Source organism: Berghia stephanieae, chromosome 9 (assembly GCF_034508935.2).
Source record: "Berghia stephanieae isolate SIO BIC M18660-M18661 chromosome 9, UCSD_Bste_1.3, whole genome shotgun sequence".
Taxonomy (NCBI): Eukaryota; Metazoa; Mollusca; class Gastropoda; order Nudibranchia; family Aeolidiidae; genus Berghia; species Berghia stephanieae.
Window position 1 is genome coordinate 47,973,851 of NC_088368.1, and position 12,593 is coordinate 47,986,443.

The window sequence follows — 12,593 nt, forward strand, 5'->3', positions numbered from 1 at the left end:
TTGGGTATTTTTTATCGACCATCTTTAGGGTTTGAGCATTGTCATTATTGCTTCGAATGTTTTTCTTGTTGATGGTTATGGATTTTTGTTTCTTTTTCCACGGTGGTGGTTTGAGATTTGGGACATTGATTTGGGCAATATCTTCCTTTGGTGTCACTTTATATTTGCTCTCTAGTTTTTGTCCCAAGGCGATGAAGTTTTCCCTTTTGAGTCGATTCTCTTTCTTTTCCATTGTACTTGGATGCAGTGGTTGGGATTCCATGAATTTTATCTTTGAGAATTGTGTCATTATTTTTAAATTTCGTTGTTCTTTGAGAGGTTTTATTCCTGTGTGGGTTTCCATCTTGTGAATTGGTGTTGTTTTCATTGCTCCAGTGATCACGCGTAGGCATTGGTTTTGGACTTTTTCAACCTTTTGAAATTGAGCCTGTGAGCACGTTCCCCGTGCCGATATGGCATAGTCTATTGCAGGTCTTACATATCCAAGATATGTCTTCTTCAGGACGTTTGAGTTTGCTCCCCATTGCGTTCCAGCAAGTTTTCGGAGAAGCTGCATTCTCTTGTACCCTTTCTGTTGACTTTCATCTATTTGATGTTTCCAAGTGAGTCGAGGGTCAAATTTCACTCCTAGATACTTAGGCATAAGGTCTCCTCTCAGAATCTTTCCATCCAAAGTTAATCGCATAGATTGCTTTTTGGTTGATAAGCTGAATGTTGTGTATGTGGTTTTATCAGCATTTACTCTCATACCCCAGTCTTTTGTCCATTTGCTCAAAGCATCAAGAGTCATCTGTATCCTGGCCTTTGCAGTACCAATATTTCTTTCAGTGCATATCAGTGCAAGATCATCTGCATACATGGCTGCTTTTACTTCTCTGCATTTGGTTTCGCAGATGTCATTGATAAAAAAGACAAAGAGGGTTGGTGAGATAACCCCGCCTTGTGGTACTCCATTTGTCATGTTCTTTAGCTTGCTTTTAGAGTTTTGCGATTGGACTCTTGCTTTTCGATTTGTGAGGTAATCTTTAATCCATGCAAACATGTTGTGTGAAACGTTGGCTTTCTTAAGTTTGAGAAGTAGTCCTTTTGTCCAGACTTTGTCAAATGCCTTTTCCATATCCACCCAAACTGTTTGGGTGGATAATGATAATGATAATAATAATAATAATAATAATAATAATAATAATAATAATAATAATAATAATAATAATAATAATAATAATAATAATAATAATAATATTAATAATAATAATAATAATAATAATAATAATAATAATAATAATAATAATAATAATGATAATGATGATGATAATAATAATAATAATAATAATAATAATAATAATAATAATAATAATAATAATAATAATAATAATAATAATAATAATAATAATACCAATAATGATAATAATAATAATAATAATAATAATAATAATAATAATAATAATAATAATAATAATAATAATAATCATCATCATTTGCCTTTTTCACCCTGGGTCAGGGTATAGGCCACAGACAAACAGTTTCCATCCTTCTCTATCCTGAGCCAACTTTTTTATCTCATTCCAGGTCTTACCACTTCTCTGTATATCAGCTTCTTTAATTCTTCTCCATGTTCCTCGTGGCCTTCCCCTTGATCTTCTGCCCTGAGGGTTCCAGTCCAATACTTTCTTTGTTATAGTTGAGTCATTCTTTCTAAGCGTGTGTCCAATCCACCTCCATCGTCTTCTTCCTATATCCTCTCCCACTGGTTTCTGCATAATAATAATAATAATAATAATAATAATAATAATAATAATAATAATAATAATAAAACCTCTAAATGTATTGTTTTAATACACATTATATGATAGAATTGTTCAGCTATAATTTTTTGTGTTTTGAAATCAATTAATAAGGTCATAATTTAATCTCTATTTGACTTTGTCTGCTTTTTAGTCTGAGATTCTAGAAATCACCTGCTTTTCTTCTCTCCTGCTCAGCATCTGGTGTCATCGTTAAGCGCCAAATCGCCCTTTTGCCATTGATATCAGACTATTTGATTCGTGGCTGTCATCTCACTTATTATAGCTGGGTGAAATCGAGCGATATGATGTTGTTTTGTTTTTGTTTTTTATCTTTGGATCACCTGCCCAATTTTGATGGCCATTGAGTTGGGTACCTGGGTCTGATAGATCTGACGGAAAGTACTTTTAGATAGACCAGCGTCAAATCCAAAGTAAACGGAAGAAAGCAAATTAAATAATATCCCTCTACTTTTTTCTGTACTAATTTTAGAATTCCTGGAAAATGCTGCTGATGATATAAAAATAAAAGGAACCGAAACTTATTGGGAGTGGCCGTTTATGCAGGTCTGACATCCGAACGTAATTATGGAATTGTTGTAGTGGATCCATAGAATTAAACGGTAAATTCCTTGAGTGGATCATATTTTGAGTCATTGTTTTTGAGATTTCCATTACAAAAACGACCCCATAACGAATTGGGTTATCAGTCCTGTAAATAAGTGTAGGATGTCGGTAGAGAAAAAAAAACTTGCCAGGATTGCCAATTAGGCGGTTTTGAAACCAAACTTTAAAAATACGCCGATCTGTTTGGCTTGACAAAATTTAGTTTGGCGATTTGGCACTTTTCAGAATTCTTTAGCTTTTTATATAGCGCAATATCCACTAAATGTGCTCAAAGCGCTTTACAAGGGGTCCCTGGTCAACAGCAACACTTAACATGTTGGACAAGAAATAACACCTTTTAGGCGATATTACATTGTTTTTTCGTACAGAGACAACGCAGTTAACGGCCAGGTATTCATTTAAAACATGACTATGGTGTAAGAATGTGAGTAAAGAGCCCTTTCCAAGGACTCAACTATGCGCCAAGCGAGTCTCGAACCCAGGACCTTCCGATCCGAAAGCGACTGTCATACCACATGACCACATAGCCTCACAGTTACATCTGTTTTATAAATAAAACAATCAACACAAATTTTAATACTCTGGCATGATAATGTTAAATATTTAACTTAAATACTAGCAGCGAGATAAGAAAATTGAGATTTATTTCCAACTTTATGCTCATTGAAGACATTTTTGGGTTTTTTTGTTTAAGTGATGCTTTGAAAAAAAAAATAGAATATTTAGCAGACTATTTGGCTTTTTTTTTTGGTTTTTTGGTGTGACTTGTTTGGCAAAAGAAAAAAATGGCACCCCTGACTCCTGCCTAGAGTTAGTACTTCCGGGTCGAAAATAATATCCCTTCCTGTTCTCACTCAACACTGTAGTGTGACCACCACCTGTGAACTTTGTGACTAAAACTAAAATCACACTTTGTTTTCGTGAGAAATATTTGTTAACCCGAGGTAAGGGATTATGGGATTATGATTATGTTGTGAGTAAAGGTGAAACGATCGATGGTTGTCAGTAGTAGTGTGGACCAAATTCAAACTAAACTAAAACCCGACTTTGCCAGTCTAGATTCGATTTTGATTTTTTGAGTGAGTCAGCTTGGCTTAGCTGAGAATTATAATTATAATCATAGATATGACTTGGTCTTATTCTTAGAAGCTAGAGAAAAGTATTCTCAATTACGCCAGTAAGAACTCTCATCTTGGCATTGCTTAAAGGAGCGAGGTCCCTGCCACCATCTTGATTTGTTCACACGCTACACTACTACTGAAGGCACTTAAATGAAGGGCTAAATCTGTGTCACAGTTCTCCCATTCACCTGTGTGACCGCTAGTTATCGTTTGTGAGCTGCAGGCTAAAACCATGGTTTGGTTAAATTGAGATATCTCTGGTATTTATTTACAGAATTGGATAAATTAAATACCAAAATAAAGGGCATTGAACGCCCTATCATTTGGTACAATTACCGTTTCCCTCCTTAAAATCATTTAGAAGATATTGTAATGGAAAGATAGCTTAATTTTAGTGGGCAAGAAAATCAAGCCGTTTATCATCATTCATGAGAAAATTCCCTTAAAACATAAATAATCATAAAATTCAATCATTTTCCTTTCCAATGGTACCATTTTCAACTTTCAAAACTGCTTCCAGGATACCCTTTGAGCATTCCATAAAATCACACTCATTTCAAAATCTACCAAAGTAACGCCATTTCAGCTTGGACTGCCGTGGTCAGCGTCGGTCATTGGCTCCTAGCCTTGTGACGTCAGTGTTTCAGGGGAATCCCCTTTCGTTTTTTCAGTCAGCTGGTGCCCAATTTCAGGCTGATTCCTATAGTAATGTTTAGTTTGGGGTGTTTTTAAGGCATACAAAATTGAATAACTCTGCTTCTATATAACCTAGAGACAAAATTCAAACGGTTTTATCATCGGGATGGTATACTGCATCATAGTAAACCAAATTTTATACTGTCATTTGAAAACTGAATTTTCATTTAAGTAGTAGTTGTAGTAGAATGCTGTAGTGGAACAGTAGGGGGCGGTGGAGGGGGCGAGGTGAAAGGGTCACGGCGGAGGTGGGGGGGGGTTGTTGGATGAGTGAAGGTCTATCTATTTATCGGTGTATTCCACTTTACTATCGCATCGTTCCTTCGCGAAGATTCGACCTTCACTCATCCAACAACCCCCCCACCTCCGCCGTGACCCTTTCACCTCGCCCCCTCCACCGCCCCCTACTGTTCTACTACTACTACTACTACTACAACTACTACTACTACTACTACTACTACTACCAATATGTCTTTTATCTTCCATTATAGTCTGGAAAGTTCTGTTCCCTGACGCTGACCTTTGCTTATCAATTAGATCACCCCCTGGGGCACCCTATCCTCTACCCACGCCACGCTAACACTTCATTCATACTGCAACCACCATTGAGTACAGACGATACAAGTTATTTTTCATTATATTTTATTTGTTTTCCACGTTTATTTGTGTATTGTTGTGCTGACGAAGGGTTTGTACCCGAAACGTCCATTGTCTGTTTTGTTCCCATACGAAGCCTTTCCATTTTCACTCTTTCGTTAGTATTTTGCGATCACCGGCTTCAGGCAGCCCTTACCGTTTTCTAATGATTATGATGGTAATAGTAATAATAATAACAATTATTACAATTATTATTATTATTATTATTAATATTATTATCATTGACCCAAAAAAAAATTTAAAAAGCAATAATAGATCTAGACCAAATTAAATAATGAAATAATATTATCGGAGAAATAAAAAATTCAACTGATTTAAAAAACTCTTGCTCGGAACTCGGAACAAAAGTGAAAACAATGAACATCAATTGGGAAGAAAGAAAGAAAAAGTTTTAAAAAAAAAGTGTGTGTGTGTGTGAGGGGGGAGGGGGGGGGGGTCGCGACTGGTTCGAATCTGTGCAGCTAAAAGGAGTAAAATGAAAGGTGGCCTAACCCACTGAGCTGTCTATCCACACCGATATCGGAATATCTTAAATTCATATATGAGCTAAACATATTTCCACCATTTTTGCTTCCTTGTTTTGGTAGTTATTTTCATCTCTGATTTGAGTAAAAATATGTTGTTGGATCTATTGTGGACGTGTGATACTAAATTATATTGTCTTGTGCGAAGAAGACAGGAAAATAACAGGTGTCGGTTTTGGGTTTTGGGCTTTGGGGCGAACAACCCATGGCCTAGGAATTCGTCCACGAAATAAAAAATAATTCCCGGTCATCCACAAAATTGTGGCCAGAATGAGCAAATTATAGAAACAAGAGAATATCAATAAAGTTAATAGGTAGGTAGGTAGTGAAAATTTAAATGGTTGGTGGACTATGAACAGATTTGATGATTAACAACTTTCTTCCTGGTTGAAAATAAAAAGTCGAATTGCCAGTTTGACGTTTTCAGATCAAAGTAACAAAAGAAATTTCATTGATCCATTTGCTTTAATATAATTCTTTTAAATGAGCTGGATTTGACATTTGATCACTATTTACTTTCATCTTGTGTTAAATATCACTTGATATATTAACTGTTTTGGGACACAACCACTAGTATTTTTTCCAGAATATTTGGTATTTTTCACGCCTAGTTTGGCATTTTGCATAAAATCTTTCTGCCCACTTGCTACATGCGTCGGGATAACAAATTTTCTTTATCTGTCTGGGGATAACGAATTTTCATTATCCCCAGACAGGCGTCTGGGAATAATGACAGCCTAGGATGTTTTTGTTGGAGGTGTACAAAAACGTACCGTTTTTATGCACCTCCGTTGGCGGTGATGGTACATTAATAAAAATGTTGCTGCATACGTCCATGAGGTTTAAATAGTTTTAGATTGTAGTAGTATAGCACGCTGCTTAGTGAATATCGATGTACGTTTATATATACAATGATACCTAATAAATTAAAGAATATTAACAATAATTTTAAAAATCAAAAAGTAAAAAGAAACAGGGCACACAAATACTGATCTCAAATAAATAATTTTAGAAAATTAAAATCGAAGTTTTTTAAAAACATGATCAAAAATTTTGGAAAAAAAAAGAAAAAGAAAAAAAACAAACAAAAATAAAGTAAATTTTTTTTTTAAATGTTTACAACGGGAATCGAACCCTTTCAAGGTTAGAGTCTGACAGCTTGTCCACTGCGCAACGGAGCCACCTGACTGTTCATCACATTTAATAAGGTCTTTCTAAATTATTATTTTACCTTCAATGCAACTTCTATTTTCTGGTTTCATATTTCTATTTTTTGAATGATTATTATTTTTTTATCAATTTATTAACAAAAACATCCTACAGATGTCACAATATAACTTTTGCCATGTCCAAATACAGAAACACAATATCGCTGATGAAATTGGGTGGAATGTGCATGCGTGACGGAGGTGTATAAAAACGATCGGTTAAAATTAAGATACACCGTCAACGGAGGTGCATAAAAACACTATGTAAATTTATATAAAAATAATAATAATTTTAAAAAATGGAAATATAAAACCAGAAAATAGAAGTTGCATTGAAGGATTCGAACCCACAACGTAGATTTTGGTCAAACTTCCAGGGCAGACGACTAAACCATTCGGCCATGACACGCACTTCAAAGTCGACGCATATTGTGTATATGTAGTAACAACTGATTTAATGTTGGTTTATTTTATGTTTTTATAGATTTTTTATTAACTTTCCTTATTTCTATGTGCATTTGGAAACCTTCCATATTCTGGAATGTGGATAATTGTTTAAAAGTTAAAAGAGCGGAGTTTCAAATATGTGTCTGGGGATAATGACAGCCCTACACTTACACTTACACTACACTGACACTACACATTATCATGGCCAACATGTTAATGTTAATATTTAAAAGTTAATGTTGCCATTTATTATTTTTGAACGTACCATTTCAGTTAGTGATTTTTAAAAAAATGAAAAATTGTTACATTTAAATATGATACTATAATTATAATTGAGCTTTTATATAGGGCAATATCCACTAACTTGTGCTCAAAGCGCTTTACAAAGGGGTCCCTGGTCAACAGCAACATTTAACATATAGGACGGGACATGACGCCTGTCAGGCGATATTACAATTTTTCGGACAAAGACCACGCTGTTAACGGCCAGGTACTCATTTTACACCTGAGTACGGTGAGAGAATGTGAGTAAAGAGCCTTTTCCAAGGACTCAACTATGCGCCGAGCGAGGCTCGAACCCATGACATTCGGATCCGAAAGCGAGTGTCATACCACAAGACCACAAAGCCGCACATACTATTTCATTGTGACAGTTTCAGAAGAAGAAGATTGTCAAAAAAAAAAAAAAAGAAAAAAAAAGGGACTTCCGTAGTTTCACAGCACCCGAAGAAGATGAGGTTTTTTTGAGCGGAAGGTCATTAGCTGTGTCTTCTAAACTCCCAAACCCCCCCTTGCCTATATTTGTTTTCTGAGTTGCTTTCTGTCTTTATCTTAGAATGGGATTTCTAGGAAAGAAAGAACGATTTTTCAACTCCCCAACTTAGATTTAGATGCTTATTCAGTCTTTGATTTTAATTTTAATGCATCATTATTATCGAGCCAATTTTGGTGCCCACCTCGCTAAGTATATGTGGAGGCACAGAATTCAACACAACGGCTGCCTCTTCCTACAATTTCTGGAGGATATAAGAAAGCTTTATCCTATCCTGGCTGCTAAGGTATGTAATGTAAAGACCTAACAGTAAAATTTCCCAAAATGGACAACGAGGTAATATACCAGACTTAGTTAAAGAGTCTTTCCACAAGTTCCTAGCAGTGAAGGGCAATAGTCCCGACGGAGTGTCTACGTGCACTGTAACTTTTGAGCAGCAGCAGTGGGAGTAAAATTGTGACCCAACTCGCCCATAAGAAAGATATGACTGGAAATTGCCGTTTGCTTTTACTAAGTTTTAGAGGGGTTCAATTAAAGATGCCTAGAACTTCGTTATAAAGAAGAGGAATATCGTAGATATCTTGGTATCATTATTTTCGTTAATAACTGGACACCTAGCTTCAGGATCTATGTACACGGTAACAGTAACATTCAGTGGAACCTCACGATTACGACACCTCCGAATAGCGACAACCTCCTGATAACGACATTGACCCGTGGTCCAGATTTTTTTCTATTTAAGATCAGTAAAAAAACCTCCAAATAACGACGTACTTTTTGATAAAACCTCCGAATAACGACATCATTTTGGCGATTTTCGGCAGTTTTCTTAGATATCTGATACTAAAAAAAAAACGAGTATAAGTACTCAAAGTTTATAAGAACGATTCCTGCTTGAACCAATGAGAACGCAGCTTTTGAAACCAATGAGAACGCAGCTTTTTTTTTTGATGAATCTTGGCTGATATGCATTAATAAAAACCAAGTTATAAATGTAAGTGTAAGCAAGTAAACACAAAATCATGGAATATGTGATATTATGTGGTGATAGAAGTAGTAGTAGTAGTAGCAGTAGTAGTAGTAGTAGTAGTGTTTTTGTGGGAGGAGGAGGAATTTTATCTAACTCACAGCGTCTGAATGACCTGTTTTTGTTTGTTTTAAAGGGTTTACAGCGCTTGTTACACATCTATATCATATAAGCGCCAGTAAAAAGGAAGAAAATTGGAGAGTAAAAAACATTCTAGATTTACAATTGAAATGACATAAGAAAAAGTAAGACAAAAGGGAATGGTTTAAATAGGGAACAGATGTAAGTTCTAGGAGCACACTATCAGTGTAATCAGTTCAGATCACCTAAAAGTCTCAGCCAGACACACGCACAAGAACCCTCTAAGAGGAATACACTACAATGTTTTGTTTGTTTTGTCAATGTTAATAAAAACTGGTCCCGCGGGCCTTACCACGCCCACTTTGTCTGCCATCTTGGAAACCTCTAAATAACGACACCTCTGGATAACGACATAAAAACTCAGTCCCGTGGCATGTCGTTATCGGGAGGTTCCACTGTACATGGTAACCTTGAATCTCGCCTTTAATGGGTTATATTGTATTGTTTGATTTTTAAAAATAACACACACACACATACATAGCGAGGTCCATCCATTGCTTGTATTGTAGCGGCAAACCAGTTACCGGAGTTACCGTGTACGTAGATACGGAGGCTATGTGCCCGGTTACCGTGTACGTAGACACTGCCAAGTCCCAAAGTCCCATTGGGAAAAATTACAATGTATCCCCCCTCCCGACCCCCCATCCCCCATCCTTTATAGTGATATAAGTAAAAGAGAAGAAATCGCAAATCAAAAACACCTACTATAAAAATATTTTTAACAGCGAAACAAAGTAGATCAAAGTAGATATCGCTGTACATAACGAAAATAGTCGATGTTTTGAGCCAAGACCCTAAAAGAGGAAGAAATAATGAAATAGTGGCCTATATCTGTGTGAGCATTTGTCACAAGGCATGTGAATTATTTGATGTCTATATATCGAACTGAATAAAAAATATTGATTATTAAAATAGGCTTTAAATAGATTTACAGATAAACAATTTGCTCTCAGCATGGTCCAAAAATGCTCCAAAGTCCTGAATAAGAAGCTGAACTTTCTTTTTCAATAAGATTTATTGAGTCACAGAGACCTACGCAGCTCTGTAGCTGGAGCGTAGGACTATGCAACTCTGTAAATATATGTGAATAATTATGTATTATAATTATAATAAAGTATTATTTTATCATTTTTGTATTGACAGTTTTGCGATAGAATATTAGAGACTGGGTTTGATTGAAATGTAACCAGTTTGTTTGGCGTAGTCAGCGATGGACGTGGACAAACCCGATGGACATGAACCAGCCAAGTTTTCAATGGAATTTGTCATTCCGGGAAATAATGCAGACTTGCTGAAGAAGAATGGGGCCCGAGTAAAGAGACTGTTCAATGTGGACGTCGAGTTTGCCAACACATTTCAACGGGGAAACGTGACAATGCAGTGGATTAACTTCCTTAGCGGGGCCTCGACGGCTGAACAGATGAACAATGCAAAGGTATGGCTTGGTTATATTATATAAACAAACCGATTTAAGGCCAAAGGTCGTTTTACTATCATGACTCATGCTTTTTTAAAAATTATTATTATTATCATTATTATTATTATTATCATTATTAATATTTTCAAAAATTATTTTTGCTTTGACTAATATTATATTCCACGGAGGCTCTAAAAGTTGATGCTGAAAGAAATGCTGAGGCCCTGCACCCACTATTTGAGAGAATCTGGAATGGCTGAAAGAAATGCTGAGGCCCTGCACCCACTGTTTGAGAGAATCTGGAATGACGGGATATTCCCAAAGGATTGGAAGGAAGGACATCTTATCAAGTTTCCAAAGAAAGGGGACCTCAGTAATTGTAATAATTATCGAGGAATCACTCTTCTCTTTATCCCAGGAAAGGTTTTCAACCGTATTATTCTAGAGAGAATTAAGAGTGCAACAGATGCTAAACTGCGAATCGAACAGGCAGGTTTTCGGAAAAACCTGTTCAACCACCGACCAGATTGCCTCTCTGCGAGTCATAGTGGAACAGTCTCTAGAATGGAACTCTCCTCTTATTGTCAACTTTCTGGATTACGAGAAGGCTTTCGACAGTATTGACAGAGCAACATTGTGGAAAATTCTGGCACATTATGGAGACTCCCTGAAAAGATAGTAAACCTCATTAAGGAAATGTATGCAGGGTTGTACATGAAGATCAGCTTTTCTGACAGCTTTGAAATTAAGACTGGTGTCAAGCAGGGATGCTTGCTCTTGCCATTGATTGGCTGATGAAAGAAACCTCCAAAGGGCGAAGAAATGGAATACAGTGGACTCCCTGGACACAGTTGGATGATCTGGATTTTGCAGATGATCTGGTTCTTTTGTCCCACACCCAGGACCAGATGCAAGCAAAAGCCACAATTATAAACAGCCTCTCGGAATCAATTGGTCTAAGAATTCACCCTGCAAAGTCAAAGGTCTTGAGGATAGGTACGCGTCAAAGGGAGCAGATCAAAGTATAAGATCAGGAACTCGAAGATATAGACACTTTCTGCTATCTCGGAAGTATAATTGACAAGGATGGAGGCACGGAAGCAGAGGTGAAAGCACAGATAGGAAAGGCGCAGGCTGCATTCACATCTTTGAACAGAGTTTGGAGAACTAAAGATATCTCCCCTCGACTGAAGCTAAGACTTTTCAACTCAAACGTGAAGTCTGTCCTACTGTATGGATGTGAAACTTGGAACGCATCACAGGCATGTATAAGGAGGGTACAGGTTTTCGTAAACAGGTGCATGCGTAAGCTACTCAGAATAAAATGGATGGATAGAATAAAACATGAAGAAGTATGGAAAAGAACACAGCAGAAACCAGTGGGAGAGGAAATAGGAAGAAGACAATTGAGGTGGATTGGACACACGCTTAGAAAGAATGACTCCACTATAACAAAGAATGTATTGGACTGGAACCCTCAGGGCAGAAGATCAAGGGGAAGGCCACGAGGAACATGGAGAAGGATTAAAGAATTATTATTATTATTATTATTATTATTATTATTATTATTATTATTATTATTATTATTATTATTATTATTATTATTATTATTATTATTAGTATTATTATTATTATTAGTATTGTTATTATTATTAAACTCTTCTCATATCTCTATTTTCCATTTTTGCTGCAGACCTATATCTTATCAATGACCAACCCGGATACCATAATTAACTTAAAGGATTATCCATCGTCATTGTACATTGCGTCTGTGGACGAAGTGGAGGCCGAGACCTGTGCCTTCCTGACACAGAAGAAGACAAACATTGCAATTCAAGGCTCTCAACTGGCTGTAGTTCTGGCCCAATCGATGGTGCGGTTTTGTATTGATAATATCCTTTCCTCCTCAGACTTCTTCTTCTTCTTCTTCTCCTTCTTCTTCTTCTTCTTCTTCTTCTTCTTCTTCTTCTTCTTCTTCTTCTTCTTCTTCTTCTTCTTCTTCTTCTTCTTCTTCTTCTTCTTCTTCTTCATCTTCGTCTTCGTCTTTTTGTCAGTTGTAGTTTCTAGCCTCTTAGAGGATACAGACTACAGTTGTCATTTATAAATTCCAATAATTACACACACACTCACTCACACACTCACTCACATGCACACACTCAAACTCACTCATTTCAA

At 36.4% G+C, this 12,593-nt stretch overlaps 1 protein-coding gene across 3 annotated transcripts in view; it reads left to right on the top strand.

The window, feature by feature from the left end:
* LOC144980373 (uncharacterized) overlaps positions 1–12,593 on the top strand; it is a 61,368-nt gene that overhangs the window by 28,696 nt on the left and 20,079 nt on the right. For 2 of the 3 annotated variants that reach the window (XM_078928076.1, XM_078928078.1), the window contains exons 1-3: positions 3,221–3,352; positions 10,145–10,436; positions 12,112–12,291. In XM_078928076.1, coding sequence (XP_078784202.1) covers positions 10,212–10,436; positions 12,112–12,291 — 405 coding nt within the window. In that variant the 5' untranslated portion in view covers positions 3,221–3,352; positions 10,145–10,211. Of the gene's footprint in view, positions 1–3,220; positions 3,353–10,144; positions 10,437–12,111; positions 12,292–12,593 lie in introns of those variants that run through there. The other variant, XM_078928077.1, reaches the window with a different exon arrangement.